We start from the raw sequence: 22,821 nt of genomic DNA on the forward strand, positions 1-22,821 counted from the left end.
AGTTGTTCTCTTTTTTCATTTCTTTAATTTCTTCTTTCATTTCTTTCATATCCTCTTTCCATCCATCAATCAATTCTTCCAATTTTTCTATCATTTCTTCTTTAAATCCCTGGAGTATTTTTTGTAGTATCCCTTCTTGAATCCCATCATGTCCTGTGCCCAGCTTCAAATCAGTCTTTCCAGTCAATCCTTTAACTTTTGGCATCGCGGCAGTCACTGACGTCAGCGCCTCTTATGTCTTAAGGGCAGTTACTTCTTTAGCGACTTGCGGCACTTTTAACTTGTTTTTTCAACAATTTCGTACTTTGCGCCGTTCAGAGATCAATTTGAGGTGTCAGCCTGTCAACTTATATCACTCTGCGACGTCGGGATCACTTTAAAACAGCTGTAAACTCGCCGTAACTTTTGGTTGCTAGGCAACCGCTTTGAACTGCGGGAGGCGCCTTTGGTTTGAGGCTAACGGCTCTTCCACTCGCCTTATTTCAGCGTATCAGTGCCTCTCAACTGACCAAAATCAGATCGAAGATGCCAGGTGACTCTCCTGTGGCTGTGATCGCAAATCAGTGGTCAAATCAGTGGTCAAAATCTTCAGACTTAACAAAAACTCCGGTAGCAGAAGCGGAGCTTTTTTTCTTTGCGTCCTTTCTCATTGACAGGAATTAGGTTTTTGTGTGTACTACCAGCATTATGTGCCCATAAAAATGTCATTAATTTTTCACCACATTCATGTTACTATGCTCTCCAAACTGTTCTGTTTTGCAATGTTGAACAAACCGAACACATCAGTAATCTGTAACACCTTTTCTGCAATATAGAATTGCAATCTAGACAACAGAAACTATTTTTTAGCAGTGGGCGGTGTCAGCGCTATTAGCAGGGAGGCAGTGGACCATCACAACACTGCAGCGAATTTGCTTGTGTGCTATCAAGCTTGCACATGTTTGGATACACGCAAACCTTTAGTAGATCAGGTCATAGTGTACTGCGGGTCTTGTGTGTACTATGCGTTGCTTGTGTACTATGTGTTTTGTGCGTAAAGTGTACTGTAAGTTTTGTGTGTACTGTGATTACGAAGTGTACTGTGTGTTTTGTGTGTACTATGTTTTTAGTGTTTACTGTGTGCACTATGTGTACTGTATCTTTTGGGTGTACTGTAGATAGATAGATAGTACTATATTGTGTGTATTGTGTGAGTAATGTGCACTGTGTGTGTACGTCTTCTTTGGGTACTGTCTGTTTTGTTTGTACCATGCGTTTTGTGTGTACTGTGTGTGTCAACGTTTCCCTGCCAGTGAATATATGATATTACAGCAGGGGTCACCAACCTTTTCGAAACCAAGAGCTACTTCTTGGGTACTGATTAATGCGAAGGGCTACCAGTTTGATACACACTTAAATAAATTGCCAGAAATAGCCAATTTGCTCAATTTACCTTTAACTCTATGTTATTATTAATAATTAATGATAATTATCTTTGTGGAAACACTGATCATCTTAATGATTTCTCACAATAAATATATATAGAAACAGATAAATATCAATATGCAACACTTTATTTTTATATTTTCTCTAAGTGCACATTTTTCAAATTGAACATTTTCAAATGATCACTTTTAAGACAGTCTTGTGAAATCACAATATCCCATTTTAACTAGCTAGCCACTAACATTTTTGAACAAATCATGAATTACTTTGCACCATGTTTGTACAAATAATAACTCATGTAAAATACAAAAGTCAACTCTCAAATTTTTAAATAAATCATGTCACACTTTGAACTGGACACAAAATCTGTTATCTGTTTCTTTGTCAGTGAAGACCAAGTCTTTAAAATATTTTCTTGGATTTTTACATTTTTTTGGAGTTTTGTCTCTCTTAGAATTAAAAATGTCGTGCAAAGCGAGACAAGCTTGCTAGTAAATAAATGACATTTAAAAAATAGAGGCAGCTCACTGGTAAGTGCTTGTCAAGTGTTTTGCTTTTTTCACTGTGCTTATACCACACTTGAAGGGATGTACCAATGCTGAATGTGGCTTCTGGATTTCACTCAAAAGACCAGACCGTAGTTACGTTTTTCCTTTTACTTTCCTTTAGTTTGCAACAGTTTTTCCAACGAAGAAACAACTTCTTTTTTTCTTCTTTAGTCTTTTTAGCAGTCTTTAGCAGTGTTAGTAGACGTTAGTTTCTTTAGCTGTCATTAGCTGTCTTTAGTAGCCTTTAGCTTCTTTAGTAGGTGAAAAACCTTTAAGGACAAAACACCACAAGATTAACATGCTGTAAAAAATCAATCAATTATCAGTCCCATAATTTACAATTATTAATAAGGCTATCAAACACTTAACAATTAAACAAGTGCACGAAAATGGATTAATATTTTCCCTTTAAGTTAATTCAGATTTTAAATAAATGGTCTCAACATAAATGCACCAAAATACATATAAAATACATTTAACACCGGAAACACAATAGATAAATGCAGCAGAAAACCCAATATGCAAATACATAAATACCTAACCAATTAACCACCTATTTTAGATACATATTTAAAATCCATATCCAATATAAATATATTATTAATTTAGCAGTGAAACACTTAATCTTAAACGCTGTCTACTGGTAGAAAAATACCCCTTTTCTATGCCCTCACTAGCAGCCAATGATCCAACACAGTTAAATCCAACACTTTAAATTGAGCGACTTCACCCTCCTGATGAAGCAAACTGCTCCAACATTTATCAAACTAAGCAAAGAATCACAACACTTCCTTACTAAACAACAGTTACACAAAACACCGTGTGTATTTAGCCTCCAGACTAAGCACGCTACATGCACACAACTCCCCTCCTGCCCCATCTCACCAGCGCAACAGGTGCGCCACACCCACAAAGAGAAATAAAGTACAGTCTTACCGGCTGTCCGTTCAGATTTTGGTTTTGGTACACTTTTGGCACAACTCTGTGTTATCTGTAATGAACCAAACCTTTCTCCACTCTGCGCTGGCGTCTTTTGTACTCTTTGATTTGACACAGCTGTCTAATTACCGGGCTCGCGCACCAGCAGACGAGACGGGAGCGCACCGCGTTATACCTGCGCGTGAACGTAAACTGATAATAATGCCAAATTATATACATTTCCTGGGGTTGCCTAGGTGAATAGGGATGTGGATGTGCTCTAAAATAAAATATAATTTTATTAAGTGGGGTTTGGCTGCTTGCCAAGCAGCAGCAGTTACGCGCTCGCGCATCAGCTGACGAGACAGCTGTTCGCCGCTACAGTGCTCCTATTTGAGCTATTTTTAGAACAGGCCAGCGGGCGACTCATCTGGTCCTTACGGGCTACCTGGTGCCCGCGGGCACCGCGTTGGTGACCCCTGTATTACAGTATACATATTTTCATTACTTCAAGTTTTCTTTTGGAATTGTTGAAGCGTGCACAATAAAAAAAATTACATTTTCACATTCAAACAGTGCCAATAAAAAGTGAACATAAAAAAAACCTAATTGTTCTCATTGGATTATGCAAGCATGCCAAACATCAGTCAGTCTTTCTTTCTGGTAAAAGTGTATTTCAAAGGTGTACATGAAAGCATTTGTAAGATATACAAGTACATATACAGTATTCTTGTTGAGCACACATATACACACATGCACACATTCACGCAAACATACGTACACAAGCGCTCGCACACACACACGCACGCGCGCACACACACACAACACACACGCACACTTACCGATAGAAACTTCTTTGATGAGTTCTGCAGCAGCATGTGCTCCTTGTACCAGAGCTCTGGTCCATGAAGACAGATCCCAGTGGGTCTCCACCCGGAAAACGTGAGACTCAATGCCACGCCCTGTGCCCGTCCGGGTGGCAAACACCAGGTCTGAACCCTGGGAAGGAGAACCACGGGCACTGCCAGAGTGGACCAATCTGGATAGAAATAAAGCATAGAAATAATTGAACTTAACAATTTTTGACTGTATAAGAAAAATGAAAAAGCGTGTTTTGTGTGTTTTTTTTAAGAGAAATTCAACAACGTAACAAGGATTCGTACTGTAGTCTGAAGATTGTGTTCTGTGTCTGTTAGTTGTCTTAAACAAAGGGGTTTCAAAAGACTTCAAAGTTCATAGTCCAATGTTGTGGCAAACTTAATATTTTGGTTATCGCTTGTGTAACAACAACTTTAATCTAAGTGCTTCTTATGTGATTTATGTTGTATTGCTTCACTTCACTACATTGACCTGTTCTGTTTGTAAAAGATACAACTCTTTTATGGATCCTCAAAGGTCCTCGAGCCGTGCGGAGATAGCTCTGCTTGGTTCTTTTTACATCTTCCCCACCATCTTCCAAGAGCAGAAAACAAGGACTGTTGTGATGCCAAAGATCACTAATTTATATTGTATTTTCTTTTGTGCAAAGGTTACTCAACAAATGAGTTCATTTTGTGATTAATTCTGTATTGCTGCCTTTCCCAATGTTTAACCAAAACATTTCTGTTCACAATCAGACTGAGAGTGTATTTCTCTCATTCTCCCTCCTAAAAATGGACCACTTCACCCAATCCCTCCTGCACTGATTTCAACTTCCCAAGGCAGATATAAGGGTCTGGAAGTTCCTTTGTCTCTCTCTCTTGCTCTATTTTTTTTATTTCTTCTAAGCAGCATAGACTTGTTCCTCTGTAAACGGATGTTATTTCAGGCCTCAAATATATAGTTAAAATACCTTAGCTTTATCTGGACATTTCTTTAAACATTCCAAAACGGCAATCAGATTTCTTAAATGTTTTAAACGGGTTTTTTTTAGTACCGTCAACCAATGCATTTTTAAATTACAATATTTCATTGACATTAATCACACTTTTAAATTGAGTATTACTTTTCACAGGTTACTACTTGCTTGTATAATTGAAATTCACTTTAAACAAGACCTCAATATTTAGACACAAATGCAATTTTATGTCAAAATGTAATCCATAAATGTTTTATCTAGAGCTGTTAAAGATAACGTGATAATACAGAGTTAACTATACATTCTTTTAACAGGACACATTTTTTTGATGCGCGATTAACGCATGGGAAAAGGAAGCATTGCGTGGAGCCACAAGCGGAACAAATAGCAAACAAAAATGAACAAGGGAAAGAGTGTTTTGAACAGCAAGTTTCGCTTCAAAGTCCTTGCAGATGGTAAATGAGACTGGACAAAATGTATTTACACCTATTGTTGTGAATTAAATTATCATCTTAGTACGTCGAGTCTCCAATACCATTTGCTAACCAAACATTGGTGAATGCAGATAGCCCTCCTCCCCCTCAACAAATGTAAACCAAGCTGTAGAGCTCACAACACAGACACATGCACAAGTCTACAACCAACAAGCTTTCCACAGCAATAGTTTGCAGGTCCATTAATATTGTGGAAGAAAAAGGCCTCCTCAACTTAATCGCATCGCATCTATGTATTACCTTCAAGAGCCACCATTGTTTTAATTTTAGTTAGCATTTTTGTCAGAAAAAAAATTTAAGGAAGGAGGGTAGATTGCCTTACCTCTGCTGAATACAGTATAAAATAAGTCCTTGAGCTTTATGGTAAGTTATTATTACAGTGTATCTGCAGGTTTCAACAAGTCAAATTTAAGACTTTTTAAGACTTTTTTAAGATCATAATGAAAATAATTTAAGACCATTTCATATCCATACGGACAAAAAAGTACAAAGACAGGAAAATTAGAGGACCAGAATGAAATCCAAGTATATAAATTATCAGGCAGTGCTTGTCATGTGTGTTGTCATGGAGTTGCAGTGTGTTTATGCTCACACAACAGCTTCTATTCCTGCAAGTTGGATGTGTTTCTTTTTTATTTAATCATTTTATGATGTGTGGTGTACACTCCGTCCAAACTTCATGTTATTGCTGTTCTTACCTTGTGGCGAGCAGAGGATGTGTGAGGAGAGGCATGGACCATGACTCTCTACGCCATGGCACAGACTCAAAGAGCAAAATGTCCTTTTCTGTAAGCGCCATGACCACAGGCCTGTACTGCTGCCGTCCACCTTCCAGCTGGACCTAAGGAGAACCAACACTTTATTATTACTCGGCACTGGAATACAAATTAGGGTTGTACAGTATGTGTATCATGTTTTTTTCTGTTGGCTACATAGTTGCACTGATATCCCAAAATGTAAAACAATCATCAATTTGATTGCTGTATATTATTAATAAATGTTTAGAACCTGGACTGGACTGTACCTGCTTAGCCATCCACCCAATGTGCTTGAGGTGAGGCTGCATGGTGGTGGAGGCCGAGACCCCCAGGTAAGCATTGATGTGACTCAGGGTCTGTGGCAGCAGGGCAGCAATGTTGGTGTGGATGGCAGTAAACCAGGAGTTGGCAGAAGGGCAATCTTTACAACGAAGTACAACCGTGTGCTGACCATCTGGCGAATACAGCTCCAATAATCTGAAAATAAAAAGAAAGTCAATGTACTGTATATAAAGTCAGTAAGGTGGCAGTGTGTTTATGCTGACAAAAACAAATTACCGTATTTTTCGGACCATGGGAGCACCGGATTAAAAGGCGCACTGCTGATGAGCGGGTCTATTCAGGTCTATTTTCATACAAAAGGCGCACCGGATTAAAAGGCGCACTGCTGATGAGCGGGTCTATTCAGGTCTATTTTCATACAAAAGGCGCACCGGATTATAAGGCGCATTAAAAGGGTCATATTATAATTTTTTTCTAAATTTAAAACACTATATTGTGGTCTACATAATATGTGATGGTGGTTATTTGGTGAAAATGTTGCATACATATGTTTTACAGACCATTTTCAAGTAGCTTTCTGAGCGTCTCTTCAGGATGCGCCGTTTTGTGGGCGGTCTTACCTACGTGACTCACCTTCAACAGCGTCTTCTCCCCGTCATCTTTGTTGTAGCGTGAAAGGATGGGAGTGGAAGAAGTGTCAAAAGATGGAGCTAACTGTTTTAATGACATTCAGACTTGACTTAAATCAATAACGGAGCAGCATCTTCTCATCCGTGGCTCAATAGTGCAACATCAACGTTGAACAACATCAATGTGTCCCATGAAAAACCGTCCGACCGGAACCCTCTAATAACTAACGTTCCGTGGGTGAATAATGTAAACCCACTACAGTTTTTAGCGCTTTGATAGCTGGTCTACTGACAGATATAAGTAAGAACTTAACGCTACTTTATATTAGAAATGGCAACAGCGGAAGATGAAAATGAAGAAGCTTATGACGACGGTGTCGGCACGGACTACAATGGCGGATGCGTGCACATTTTCAGGACTTATGCAGATCCCAAATACACATCAGCAGGTACTAGGAGGTAAGAAAAGTCGGTTTTGCATAACATTGCGAAACAAAACGGCAGTAAATATGTCTGCCTAAAGGGGCCATTTTGCGAGATACTTGTATGTTTAGTGAAGTGTGAAGTGAATCATATTTATATAGCGCTTTTCTCTAGTGACTCAAAGCGCTTTACATAGTGAAACCCAATATCTAAGTTACATGTAAACCAGTGTGGGTGGCACTGGGAGCAGGTGGGTAAAGTGTCTTGCCCAAGGACACAACGGCAGTGACTAGGATGGCGGAGGCGGGGATCGAACCTGCAACCCTCAAGTTGCTGGCACGGCCGCTCTACCAACCGAGCTATACCGCCCCACAATATATGCGCCGACAATCCATCAAGCGGTGCGGCTTCATAGCTTACCGAAGTCGTACTAAAAACCTTTTAACAGATTTTTGAGCGCCATGTGTAATGTTCTACTGTATATTCTCAATGGAACATTTAAAGTTTTGATGTTGTTTACTGGCGTCATCTTGCAGTTTACACGTATCTCTTATGTGTGACTGATCTACTGGCCACACTTATCATTACACCAGGTAATTTTAAATTTTCCTGAGGGAACTCTCCTGAAGGAATCAATAAAGTACTATCTATCTATCTATCTATTTACCACATAAAAATAGCTTCGAGGTTGGTAAGCACAACCAGAAGTATGCCGTGCATTAGGCGCACCGGGTTATAAGGCGCACTGTCGATTTTTGAGAAAATTAAAGGGTTTTAAGTACGCCTTATAAAAAAGTTTTGCCTTGTCGGGAGAACGACTTGTCATAGCTTTGAACCTTGGCTTTCCATGATGTACCCTTTTCTTTGTCCATTTCTGCTCACTATTTTCCCCCCGCTTGTGGCTAAATAGTAACTCAACGCAGCTATGTTTTTCCACGATATGGAATGGAGTGAGGGGCAGACAAGACTCGTACGTGTTTAAAAAAAATAAAAAATCAGCGCCGTTTAAGGAAATTTATAGTTAAGGCGTTATTATCGCGTTAACTTTGACAGCCCTAATTCCCACCTATGGACAATTCATACTATACAAATAAAATAACATTTACCGTATTTTCCGGACCATCGGGCGCACCGGATTTTAAGGCACACTGCCGATGAGCGGTTCTAATCAGGTTTATTTTCATGCAAAAGGCATGAATATAGGGAGCATGAAAGGGGTCATATTATTATTTATTTTTTTCTAAATTGAAAACACTTCCTTGTGGTCTACATAACATGTAATGGTGGTTCTTTGGTCAAAAGAACATAGGTTATGTTTTACAGATTATCTTTAAGCCGCTTTCTGACAGTCGCTTCAGCATGCGCCGTCTTGTGGGCGGTCTTATTTACGTGGCTCACCTTCTGCAGCGTCTTTTCTCTGTCATCTTTGTTGTAGCGGTGTAGCGTGCAAGGACGGGGGTGGAAGAAGTATCAAAAGATAGAGTTAACTGTTTTAATGACATTCAGACTTTACTTAAAACAATAACGGAGCAGCATCTCCTCATCCGTGGCTCACTAGTGCAATAACAACGCCGGAAAAGTGTCCCATGAAAAACCGTCCGACCGTAACTCTCTAATAACTAAGGTTCCCTGGGTGAATAATGTAAACTCATTACACCGGTATGTTTTAGCGCTTTCATGGCGAGTTTACTGACAGATATAAGTAAGAACTTTACACTACTTTATATTAGAAATGGCAACAGTGGAGAATGAATGTCACAAAACAAGAAAATCGAGAAAAAGAAGAAGCTTATTGACTACGATGTCGGCATGGACTACAAAGGCGGACGCGTACAAATTTTAAAATTAGTATTTTAATATTGCGGAACAAAACGCCAGATAATATGTCTTACCTTATACACACACCATAATAATACTCCTATGTTGAAGCACAGTACAATCCATCAAGCGGTGCGGCTTCATAGCTTACCAAAGTCGTCCTAAAACATTTTGATGGATTTTTGAGCGCCGTGTGTAATGTTCTATATTTTCAATGGAACATATAAAATGTTGGTTTTGTTTACTTGAGTCATATTGCCATCATATTGCATTCTACACATATCTCTTATGTGTGACTGCGATCTACTAGTCACACTTATCATTTCACCATGTACCAAATAAAATAGCTTCAAGGTCAGTAAGCGCAACCAGAATTATTCCGTACATTAGGCGCACCGGGTTATAAGGCGCACTGTCGAGTTTTAAGTGCGCCTTATTGTCCGAAAAATACGGTATGTTTTGGGAGTATTTGGAAAAAAACACTTATGGTACGGTGAGAACATGCAAACTGTACAAAGAAATGTTCCAAAGAAAATTCCAACCCTCAATCTTCTGTCTGTCAGGCCAACATGCCAACAACCGTGCGGCCATAAAGCACTATAATCACTTCAAATGAATATACTGCTTCTGGTAACGATATGCTAGCAACTACCGGCCATAGAATTATGAATATCAAACCTGTTCTCCAGGTCTGGCATGGTAAGGTTCCTGCTAATGAAGCACATCTTCAGGCTGATGACCTTCCTGTCTTTGGAGCTGCTGTTCTGAGGAGAACCAGAATCTTCGCTGCTGCTGTAGCTGGGCGTCTGTATCCGACCGCCATCCCATGGCAGGTCAGCCACGAGGGATGGCTTTTTAAACAGTGGAGAAACCTCGCGGATGTACTTTACTAAGGAGAGGAAGAAAAAAATGTCCAAAATGAATATGACATCTATGCCCATGACAAATATGCAAATGTCTGTAACCCTCTAAGGCAGGGGTGTCCAAACTTTTTCCACTGAGGGCTGCACACGGAAACATTAAAGCCTGCGGGGGCCATTTTGATAGTTTTCATTTTCAAATCATAACAAAATATATGGATTTTGGGTTTTTTTTCCCTTTAGGGCTCCCGGGGACCATAAAGGGTCTAAGTCATTAAAATGTTAAAAACAAGTCAAACTATTATTATTTTTTTATTTTTTTATTTAACGCTTACAGTAAATCTCTACAGTATATCAACTTCAGGTTGATATAAAATTTTAAAAACCAAAAAGGTTTTATGCCTTTTCTGTCAAGACAACTTTTTTATTATAATAAAACTGAAATATGCAGTATTTCCCCCACTGCCCAAAACATTCAGAAAGTTTGATGTGAAGTAATTAGAGCCTTAAAAACATCAATAATGCAAGACACAATTGATATTAATTCTTTGTTATTTTTGAGTAATCACAGTGAAAAGATAAATAAAATCCCATTAAATATATTTAGGATACAAAAGGTGCCCCACTCAAAGTGATACATTTGTATTGTTTTTTTTTTACTTTCAACACTTAAGTTACAGGATCAACTTCAGATATATCTGTCAATTTTAGGTTTGAACTATTGTTTTGTTTGTTTTATGCTCTTCTGTCAAAGAAAACGTTGATGTTTTTGTATGGCAACCACACAATATATGCAATATTTTCCACATAAAACATTTTTAAGTGAAATATTTGAAATAATTGGAGCCTTGAATAGGTCAATAATTCATTATAACATTGATTTTTTATTTTTTTTAAGCAATGGCAAAAAAATAAAAAGAAAGATAGACAAACGAAAAAAACAGCCTGCATGGCAGCTTTGTGTCAACATTGCAACTTTTTCTAGTTAATATTTATTTTTTATTTTTGCAATAGCATTTCCAGAATGTGTGGCGGGCCGGTAAACAATTAACTGCGGGCCGCAAATGGCCCCCGGGCCGCACTTTGGACACCCCTGCTCTAAGGCATCAACTGTATTATACAATATAGAAAAACATATGCTGTGTCATTATTATCCTAATATAGTGTAATATGTTTATGTTGACAATTTGTCTATGTGGATCAACTCATCATTGTGTTATCATTATGAAAAAGTGCCTGCTGAAGTTGACGTCAACATAAATGACATCGCAATTGTAATACAATAGACCTAGTCCTTGTCCAGGGTGTCACCACCTCCAATGTTATGGTACAATGTCCGATTACTACCTTATAACATTTTAAGTTCCGACTCATTGTCAACAAGAAACCAATGCTTTAGCAGCCGCAACATTAATGCTCTTGCTGGCCTACTGCCCTTGGTAATGGCACCATTCCCAAATTATGTGGGCTCTATCGATAACCTTACTAACAACTTTATCGATGCCCTGCACAACGCCATTGATAGTATAGCCAAAAAAGGCCCCTATAAGGCGTACCCCCTGGTTCATAGAAGAAACCATAGTTCTTAAACTATCATGTAGAAAGCTGGAACGCAAATGGCGTGCGACTAAACTTGAGGTTTTCCATCTAGCATGGAGGGATAGTTTAACTTATAAACATGTTGTTCTATTGTTCTCCTGCCTTCCCTTTTATTTTGTGCCTGCATTTTCCCTGTTGTGCTTTTTTTTTCCAGTTCACTCTTCCTTTGCGAGGGGCGGACCTTGACGCACACCTGAATTTTATTTGTTATTGTCACTTTTAATTTTATTTATGACTATTCTGTTTAATTTGCATGTCACAGAATTCAGTGCAAATGAAAAGGCATTGTTTGTCAACAAAACATACTGGTTTAACGCACTGCACCGTGGAGCTAAATTTGTTTTGTTAAATAACTAATTTAAAACGAAAAAATGCAATTTTGATGTTGAATCTATATGTGTTGGCCCTGCGATGAGGTGGCGACTTGTCCACGATGTACCCCGCCTTCCGCCCAAGTGCAGCTGGGATAGGCTCCAGCTCCCCCCCGCCACCCGGAGAGGGACAAGCGGTAGAAAATGGATGAATGGATAGATGAATTTTGAAAAATACATCAGTGTATTCAAACCACAAACAGGTGCACACAATTATTTTTTATGATGAATTAAGTTATGTGTCACTATAGTATTTATTTATTTACTTTTTCACACATTTTTAACAGTTTAAATTTTGAACTACACAAGAGGTTCCTAACCACTGGACCCTTGCCACAATTATTTTATTGTAAAAATAATACATTGTTAGAAAGCCCACAGTTTTTGTCTGTTTATGTTGTTTGGTTTTCTTATGCTTCACCCAGCAGTCATTTTTCCACTTCGGCCGTCTTTGAAGATGAGACCAAGTAACACCAATGTTGCCAAATTTGCTACTACCAGCAAACGATAGCCATTTCTACAAGTGAACCACTTGTTTATTTACTCAATCACATTATTAATTCCAAATGCACTAATTTTGAATCAATGGAGGCAGTGTTAAAGCAATGTTCCACATTTTCATTGTAAGTAAACAGCAGCAAGGCATAAAAGCATGAATGGGTTCAGTCAGATTTGACAGAAGGAGTTTAGAACATACACATCAGAGTGAAAAAAGAAAAGCGCCACGATAAGACAAAGAGGAACGTGAGAAATGGTGCACGAAACAGTGTGCTTGTTATGAGAGTAACTTGCTTGGTGTGCAGGTCTGAAACCTGAGACCAAGCTCTGAGAGACAATGAGGTCATTCTTGAACCAGGGCGAGATATTAGACTTGCACAAAGGCATGTGTGTGTGTGTGTATTCGTGCACACAAAATAGGAAAACAGTTGAGTTCTTAGTTGTCAATGACGTACTGTGTCACAGTGCCCAAAGAGGCTTCACAGGACAAATCGTTTCATGAACTGTTGTCTTTTAAAGACCCTTTTAGGGACTGGGAATGTCAATTAGCAAATTGTACGTACAGTATGTAATGCCGCCATGGCTACAACATCTGTACTTGTCCCCTATCAAATCAACAAAAAAATCAATAAATAAATAAAACAGCTGACCTCAGGGAGGCGCTACAGCTGCAATAGAACAAGGACTAATGGACTCAAAAGCTGTTTTTATAAGGACTCTGAGGTCACACTAGCACAGGGGAGTCAAACTCGTTTTCATTGAGGGCCACATTGCAGTTATGGTTGCCCTCAGAGGGCCGCTTTTAACAATGAGTAATGTATGAATATACATGTATACATATAATACATTAACAATATAGTTTTTTACATAAGCTGCAAAAAAAATTATAAAATTTTACTTTAAAAACTGGCAGCTCAGTCACCAGAATTTTACAGTAAAAGCAGTGGGTTTTTTACAGCATATAAACAAATGTAATAAATGGAATGGAAAAACAATACCACTGTTTTTAGCGGTAAAATTAAAGCAATAGAGCTGCCTTTTTTTTATATGTAAATTCTTGTTGTTTTATTGTTTTTTGTTTTTGTTTTTTTAATGTTTTAGTGTCTTACTGTATATGGAAAAAAACAGTACCAAAGTTGATTTTACAGTAAAAAACTCAGTCGGTGGAATTTAACCGTATGATCTATTGTCAATTTTATAGTCTACAATTTGATTGATAATTTGTTTTGAAATCGTAAGTCAAGCAGATATTTAAGTACAGCATTTATTTTTATTTTAACAAAAAATATTTTTGGAATACATGATAATATAATATTTTGATTTTGATAATATTGAATTCTAAAAGATATGCAATTGCATGCAGTACATGATTGTTAATGTCAAAAGGGAAAGAACAAATATATTCAGTAAGAAAAGATTAAGCATTTGATTAACCCATATTATTTCCAGGCTTTCGCGGGCCACATAAAATAATGTGACGGGCCAGATTTGGCCTTACGGGCCTTGAGTTTGACACCTGTGCACTAGCACGACTGTACACTACTTTGTATTAGAAATGGCAACAGCGGAGGATGAAGGCCCCACAACAATTTTCTGGACTTACGCAGATGGCAAATACACAACAGTACGTACTAATAGGTAAGAAAAGTAGTTGTTTTTGCATAATAGCTCTACAAAACAGCAGATAATATGTCTCCTATTAGGTGCCATTTTGGGGTCCTTTTACACAACCCATAATATTACCCGTACGTTGAAGCACCCTACATAGCCATAATGCTCCGACAATCTATGAAGTGCTGTGGCTTCGTAGGTTACCAAAGTCGTACTAAAACATTTTGAAATATTTTTGAGCGCAGTGTGTAATATTATATATTCTCAAAGAAACATCAATGTTTCGGTCTTGCTTGCTTACCGGTACTTGCTGGCGTCATTTGTTGAACAGGCATCAACCTGCATTTCTTACGTATCTTTTATGTGTGACTGCCATCTACTGGTCACACTTATACACCATGTAGCACAACCAGAATACAATCAACCAGAATTAATATATATGCACCGGGTTATAGTGCACACTGGTGATTTTTGAGAAAATTCAAGGATTTTAAGTGCGCCTTATAGTCCGAAAAATATCCAAAATTATCCAATCAACACGAGGTGGCGACTTGTCCAGGGTGTACACCGCCTTCCGCCCGATTGTAGCTGAGATAGGCGCCAGCGCCCCCCGCAACCCCGAAGGGAATAAGCGGTACAAAATGGATGGATGGATGGATCCAATCAACACGGGGAAGCTCTGAGTTCACGCTAGCCGAGGCCAAGCGCACTTTTTAGTCAATTTCAGAGACCCTCTGCGTCTGTGAACTGGACAAAGCCGAGCATCTTTCCAATGACTGTCTAGTTAGAACAACCCACCCTATGCTCCACCATTGAAGCAGTGGACACTCAGCTTCAACTCTGTTTAATGCACTGTGATGGTACAATATTATATGAGAAGTTCTGTCAGCTGTCGCAAAAGTAGCTGATTCTGAATAAAAGCAGAATGCATTCTAGCACATACTTAGGCAATGAAATGTAAACACAAATGACAAAAGTACTGCACATATTTGACCACTTTTTAATATATTAGCAGCTGAGCTTCCCTGCAGTCACAGTTGCCACTGGTATGCACCTCAGTCATATAATTTGGTGCTAACTGTTAACATGCTATTGTAGGCATGCTAGCTTCTAAAAGCTAATTTTGCAGGTATACACTAGGCTCAGAGTCATATATATGTATTAGTATTTAATGCATGCTAACTCTTCGCATGCTATCTTTTGTAGCTCATTTTGCAATAATATAGCTAAGAGTCTTATGTTTTGGTATCTGACGCTATCTGGCAAGCATACTAACTGTTAGCATTTCAGTTCCACTTTTAAGCATTCACACACAATTTCTGCCGAAATAGTTTTTTGTAGTTACAGGAAACTGTAATATTTATACTACAAATGTGGGTATTGATCCAATATCAAGTAGTTACAGGGTCATCAATTAGTCATAATTAAAGTTCTCCTCTGTCAAGGGACATATTTCCTAAGTTTATAAACAATAAAAAAAAGTACAAAAGATACCCTCTTGTCCCTGCAATTTCCCCCTCTGCCTTCCTTTTTTCTCTCTTTCTATCCCCTCCTGCTCCGGCCCGGCTGCACCAATTAATAATATAAATCCATTTAATAAAGTCAAATACAAATAAGGCAACAAGAGAAGTATCCCACACTTCTCTTTTGTAAAGTAAATCTGTACAGCCGATATGGACATCTACATCAACAATATGATTTACCTGAGAAGCTGGACAGGACAAAAAAACCCGAAAAAAACTAACAAAAAACAATTAGAGAATGTGACACCAGGAAAGACGAGCAAGGAAATGAGTGCCGTGTCTTTGTGGCATGTGTCTGTGTGCCTGTTTAACTGCACTGCAGGGGTCCTTGTGTGTGTGCGTATGTAAATGCAGACGGACATGACCGACGTACTCTGTCACATGCATCAAAAAGTTGATCTGCCAAAAGTTGGTCAACTTAAATGTCGTGGTAAAGATAGCATCGATATGAACAACCGCGTTGTTATTGTAGCCCCCCTAAACCCAGAAATGGAAGTCCCGTGTGGTGAATAGATTTATCGATCGCCACAACATAACAGAAAATAAGACCAACACTGCACTGTAATACATTAAAAAAACAACGTAATTTTACACTTAATTAGGCCAAAAATATGTAGAATATACTTTAATTAAATTAATTTATTTTTTAATCTGTGATGTAGTGACGTTGCGATATTTGAAGCGTGATGTAGCTTTTAAGGTGAGGTACCACTATAGAAAAAAAATTGTAGTCATTTAGGAATTGGATTGCATGGAAATTGAGATCACAAATGAGATTTTTTGTGCAACTCTATTGTACAGTAAGACTGTCTGGTGAAGTTTGAGGGTTCATGAGTCCTCCTGTGTCACTGAACTCTACTTGTACGACTGCATGAATGAGAATAACCACATATTACAGAGTACTGTTGGTGCTGAACGTGAGATTTCAGCACATTTTTACAGAGCAAATCTAACCCCTAGAAACCCCAACATCTGCCTCAGCATTTACCTCAAATCCCAAAGCCAAAAAGAGAGACCACAAAGGATGCTGGATGACTTGACATTGGGGACATTGTTGGTTCTGGTGTTTGTGGTATTTGCCTTCCAAAATGTTGCTGTATTTTTACAGATACAGAAAAATCAGATTACAGTGAAAATAGTTGCTGACAGAGCAACAAGTCACGAAGATGATCCCCTCCCCACAAACTTCCCAGAAAATTCCTTGTGGTTTGGCCTTCGTCTTCATGCTTTCTGTGCTCCTCTCTCTATATTGTCCAGCTCAGCAGTTTTCAAATAGTGAGGCACCATGGCAAAACGAGTGGATTTTTTTGTTGGAAGAGAACAGTCTCCGGCCAGCATACAACACCCAAACAACTGTTTTTCAGGTGACATGGAGGTCCCACTCATGTTATACAGTTTTTTCTGAAGGGAAGCCACACTTTGCCAACTCTCTATCTGATTCCTCTTTCCTTCACCCATGCTCAAATAATACTGTCAATAATCCCATACCTCACATAAAGTACCACCTCTATTGCAACGATGACTTATCCCCCTCTGCAAGCAACATGATGAGAACAATGTGTCAGCAATCCTACAGAGAAAGTGAACATTGTTACATTCAGTTCTACTGGACTGGACATACTGTCTGTTTAGTGACAAATCTGTAAACCGACAGACCCAATTCTTATTGTCTAACCCTTACAACAATTAGAACAGAATATCTCAGCATTCCTTTGAGTAAAAAACCAAATAAAGCATGACTTAAGGGGTCTTATTATGATTTGGATCTAAAACACTTCCTTGTGGTCTACATAACATCTAGTTCTATGGTCCAAATTTTTTGCATGACTGTGTCCGCCCGAAAGCAGCTGAGATAGGCTCCAGCACCCCCCGCGACCCCGAAAGGGACAAGCGGTAGAAAAGGAATGGATGGATGTATGGATGTTTCTCTCAGCAACATGTAGTCTGTATTATTACATTTAGAGACTCCTCCCACACCCACCAAGGACTGTTTTCAGTGCTGGACTCTGGAAAGAGGTTCCGCAGCCTCTGTAACAGCTTCTTCCCTCAGGCCATAAGACTCTTGAACACATCAAAATATTCCCCTCAATTCCCCCGAAAAACGGATTAACTCACTGGACTATAAAAACAATATAACCTACATCCGTAAACGTGGATGCATATGCAAAAGTGCAATATATTTATCTGTACAGTAAATCTATTTATATCTACACCTTCTTTTGTAAATGCTAACACTCTGCACCTTATTGCTCTTTTATCCTGCAGTACGAGCTAATGCAACCACATTTTGTTCTTATCTGTACTGTAAAGTTCAAATTTGAATGACAATAAAAGGAAGTCTAAGTCTACATTTGACAATCTACAGTTACTGGATTTACTCTTTCATTGTATCCAACGTTCTTATAAATTGTAGGAACTGTCTCCGCGATTAGGTATAGTTTTGGGTAAATCTTTTTGTATATAACTCTCGGACCGAGGCGGGTTTTTCCCCCTTAGGATCTGTAATTCATGTCCGGTTGCAATTCACGCTGGGGCCCTGCGTCCGATACTACGAATAGTTACATTGTCACCAAACACAAAAGTTAAGGGCACTTCTTACTTCTTCATATGAAGCCCAATATAAAATTAAAACATTTTCTGTCATCATGTTGCACTGTGGACATATTTTTGTTTGGACTATACAACTGTGCTCAGTAAACTAAAAATGGCAGACTTCCGTGAAGGTTTTTGAGTAAACATTTACCATGTATGCAAAATATGTTATGATCTTTTTACATTCCAAACAGCTCAATTAAAACAAGGCAAAAGTGTTTTATAAATACCAGCGGCGGGTCGTGCGTTTCCCACCTAGGCCTTCAGTGATGTCCGACTTCAATGATTACCTCTCAAAATAACATCATTTATGTCACCACATGAACATTGCTGGAGAAATACTATTCAGAAACACATTTACTATGCATTGAACCACATCACCAGTGTACAAAACGGGTTATTTTCTGGCGCATTTAAAAATCAATAAACCCGAACCAGCAATTAAAACATATCTTATGTGGTACTATCAAAATTAAAATTGCAAAAAACATGTTAAACGTGAAAAAATAAAGAAATAAAATATTTTAACTCACAATTTGTAGATCCCATTCAACACTGTATAAGCCAGTGGTGCCGCTCGTTTCCCCATTTCATCGCCAGAACAGCTGAGCTAGCTTCCAGGGTTGGCCGACATCTTCTCACAAGATGTAGTTTCTCTTCAAAATATCCTTCTTGAAAATGGCCTTACAAATATATGTGTTGTCTCGTCTCATCATAAAAAAATGCAGACGAGGCGTGTTGGCTGAGTTCTTAAAGTTTACTCCACAGCGTGCTCATTAATAATGGATACATTCAACAACCTAAACGGGGCTACTGTGCATGCTCTTCATTACTGTGGCATGCTGGGTAATGGAGTTCTTATGTTACCTAGCTTATAACATCACAATATATTTCTGCCTTAGGCCAGCTAGAAGACCTTACTGACAACAACTCGTGATCTGATTGGCTATCGCAACTGTCTGTCAAATGTTTGTGTTCACTTACGGTGCACGGATGCCCGCATTGTTGATTCTGAAGGCCCCGGGCAGATTTCGTACAGCATGGCAACATAAGCTAGCTGAATTCTGATTGGATAAAAACGCTATAACCTAAAAACAACAGCGCTGGAAGGAGCATAATATGACATGAAGAGAATATGAATAATTTTAGACAGAGGTGGGACCAAGTCATTGTTTTGCAAGTCACAAGTAAGTCTCAAGTCTTTGCCCTCAAGTCTCGAGTCAAGTCCCGAGTCAAGACAGGCAAGTCCCGAGTCAAGTCCAAAGTCAAGACTGGAAAGTCTCAAGTCAAGTCCCAAGTCCTGCATTTTGAGTTTTGAGTCCTTTCAAGTCCTTTTAACCACAGACTAATATATTTACACAGATTGTGTATGCTTGTAAAACGCTGTATTTATTTATTAAAACAAGTGCATTTGAAATTGCAGGAAAAAAAATAGTGCTGACATTGCACTTCATAATAGCACTATTAACCAGTCATTTTAAACATTTAACTCATTCCTTTACAGAATAAACACATTTGAAAAAACAAGTGCAACTGTACTTATTTGCACAAAAGTGTTAACATTGTATTTCCATGGCATATTGCATTGTAACTAGTTCCACAGCAGTTTATATCCTGTTCTTACCTTATCTCATTGATCTCACCTCATACTGTATGTGTGTTAATGTGTGCGTACACATGAAAAACATAACAAATACATGAACATAACAATGAACAGAGTTGAACTTTTTATATGTCAGGGCTCTATGCAATATGTACACATATTCTTAATATAGTATACATTTTAACTGACCTTTAATTGATTATGTTTGTCTTTTTGTAGGTGGCTAAAATACGCGGTGCTGCTGACCGCCGTCTAACGTTACGTTACTGAGTGTGATACATTGACTAACGTAACGTTTTTTGTAGGTACCTCATGCAACCCTGATTAAAAAAATTCACTTGACAAAAAGTATGAATAAGGTAGCGAACTGCAGTGGACGCAACAGATTGCCGTGTTTGCAATGACGTTATAACCATAGACATCTTATAAGTAGACGCAGCATTGGCTGCTGTGACGCGAGCAATTTGGCCGCCATCTTGAAGTGGTGATGAGGAGCCGGCGAGCAGCCTAAACTGACAGTTGACAGGTAGAAAACAAAGATGGTGTTCAGCGTTTTCTTGCTCAAATGAGCGGACTGTTGAAAATAGGAATCGGGGGATTACTTTTCACAAGTAAGATTTGACATTAACGTATTATTGGTTTGTTTTGTGAAAAGAATATTAGCATAGAGTTGAGAAGGAGCAAAGATCTTCAGTATTTATATGTGAAAATCACAAAGTAATCTTCTGGGGGAGGATGACCCCCCTACAGGGGTTTGATTTACAAACTTTCAGCCCCACCTAAAACAAAATTCACCAGCCGCCACTGATTATGATGCATTCTCATTTTAGGCAAAATATAAAACAATACTTTCTTAACAGTATAATTGTAACCAGGAATAAGTCTTCAAGTAACAATATTCAAATACTAACATTGTTGGGTAAGACAGAATTTGGTTTTATTACGAATCCAGAGAAACAGATTGGTGGTTTTAGCTGATATAAAGACTTTCAGGTGTTTATATATGTTTATGTTTAAGTATTTGGCAGACACTTTTATCCAAAGCGACATACATAAAAAATACATATAAAACAATCACTGTAAACATGATCATTTAAGGGAAGAATGGAATACAAAATATCAATACAAAGTGTCAAAACAGAATAAACTCTCTGCTGCTGCAGCAACAGAGATACAGTCTGTAAGATATATAGATATATAATGTATTCATACATTGTTTATGTAGGATATACGCATGTATATATAACCTAATCATATTTGTTCTTCAATTTAAAAATTGCTGACCATTTTTTCCCCCCTCTCTGGGATTATATTCCCAGTTTTGATCTCGGACATCTGGTCACTTATAGCATATAAGATTATTCTATTACTGTTAAGCAAACTATGAATAATAAAACACGCCAAAACATGTGTCCTTTATCATAGCTACACGTATGACAAAAAACCGCGTGAAAATCAGTGGTATTCAGTGAGGTAAAATGAATTAAATTGTGCTGACAGTTCATTGCTCCTGCCAAATGAATTGCACTGAGTGGAGCGGATCACCACTCCAAGATGGCGGCCCCGCGTCTCGTCTGCGCCAGTAGGCAGTAGCGCTCTATGCTGCGTACCCTTATAAGATGTCTATGGTTATAACGTTAGCAGTGAGTTTACAGCCTCACTCATTTAACCACACAGCAAATTAAAGTCATGTTACTTAGCCAATAAACATTAGCTTACATTCAAAACTTACCGTTCTGTGTGCAACTTCAAATGTCGAACGAAGTTGGAAGTTGTTGCGTCTCAGTCTGTAATATTCGAACTGCATGTTTAGCATACTGCAATTCGTTTTTTGTTGACCAAGTCGTAGTTTTTAAACCCGAACGAAACCAACTTAGGTATAAATCTTTCTCACTGGCGCGTTGTTTGACAACTCTTGTTCATTGGTTGTCCTGCAATTTGATTGGATGAATGCTGTGTGATGAAAACAACGTAGATCTAATTTGATTGGCTGTTGTACTGAGAGCACACACGCTGACAAGCAGCTGACAGGCAGCACACACGCTGATAGACACACATACAAAATGAAAGCTACGGAGCGCTGAATAACTTTTTAATCTTTGGGTTTTGGGGAAAGTAGCAAGTCATGTCAAGTCAAAAGGCTCAAGTCCAAGTGAAGTCACAAGTCATTGATGTTAAAGTCTAAGTCGAGTTGCAAGTCTCTTTACATTTTGTCAAGTCGAGTCTAAAGTCATCAAATTCATGACTCGAGTCTGACTCGAGTCCAAGTCATGTGACTCGAGTCCACACCTCTGATTTTAGATAATTAGGGAAAGTAAATTAAAAATTATTTTTATCTTTAATTATGATCATGATTTCTGGTTATGTTAGGTCAGCAGAGAAGGCATTGCTGGCCCTGACGGCCCACCACTGATAAATACATACAGGACTGTCTAAGAAAATTAGAATATTATGATAAAGTCCTTTATTTTCTGTAATGCAACTAAAAACATGGAAATGTCATACATTCTGGATTCAATACACATCAACTGAAATATTGCAAGCCTTTTATTATTTTAATATTGCTGATTATGGCATACAGCTTAAGAAAACTCAAAAAATCCCATCTCAAAAAATTAGAATATTTCCTCAGACCAAGTAAAAAATAAAGATTTATAACAGCAAAACCAAATCAAACATTTGAAAATGTCAATTAATGCACTCAGTACTTGGTTGGGAATCCTTTTGCACGGATTACTGCACCAATGCGGCGTGGCATGGAGGCAATCAGCCTGTGGCATTGCTGAGGTGTTATGGATGCCCAGGATGCTTCAATAGCGGCCTTTAGCTCATTTGCATTATTGGGTCTGGTGTCTTTCAGCTTCTTCTTCACAATACCCCACAATTTCTCTATGGGGTTCAGGTCAGGGGAGTTGGCAGGCCAATCGAGGACAGTAATGCCATGGTCAGTACACCAGTTACTGGTAGTTTTGGCACTGCTGGATCATGCTGGAAATCATCGTCTCCATAGAGCTTTTCAACAGATGGAAGCA

General features: G+C 38.5%; 1 protein-coding gene across 1 annotated transcript in view; it reads right to left on the bottom strand.

Moving 5' to 3' along the window:
• Nucleotides 1–22,821, bottom strand: part of sntb2 (syntrophin, beta 2) — a 90,447-nt gene that overhangs the window by 19,998 nt on the left and 47,628 nt on the right. Inside the window, exons 2-5 of the mRNA XM_062022357.1 lie at nt 9,811–10,021; nt 6,247–6,457; nt 5,921–6,063; nt 3,734–3,930 (exon numbers count right to left, since the gene is read on the bottom strand). Coding sequence (XP_061878341.1) covers nt 3,734–3,930; nt 5,921–6,063; nt 6,247–6,457; nt 9,811–10,021 — 762 coding nt within the window. The remainder of the gene's footprint in view (nt 1–3,733; nt 3,931–5,920; nt 6,064–6,246; nt 6,458–9,810; nt 10,022–22,821) is intronic.

This window comes from Entelurus aequoreus, linkage group LG16, assembly GCF_033978785.1.
Source record: "Entelurus aequoreus isolate RoL-2023_Sb linkage group LG16, RoL_Eaeq_v1.1, whole genome shotgun sequence".
NCBI classification, from domain to species: Eukaryota; Metazoa; Chordata; class Actinopteri; order Syngnathiformes; family Syngnathidae; genus Entelurus; species Entelurus aequoreus.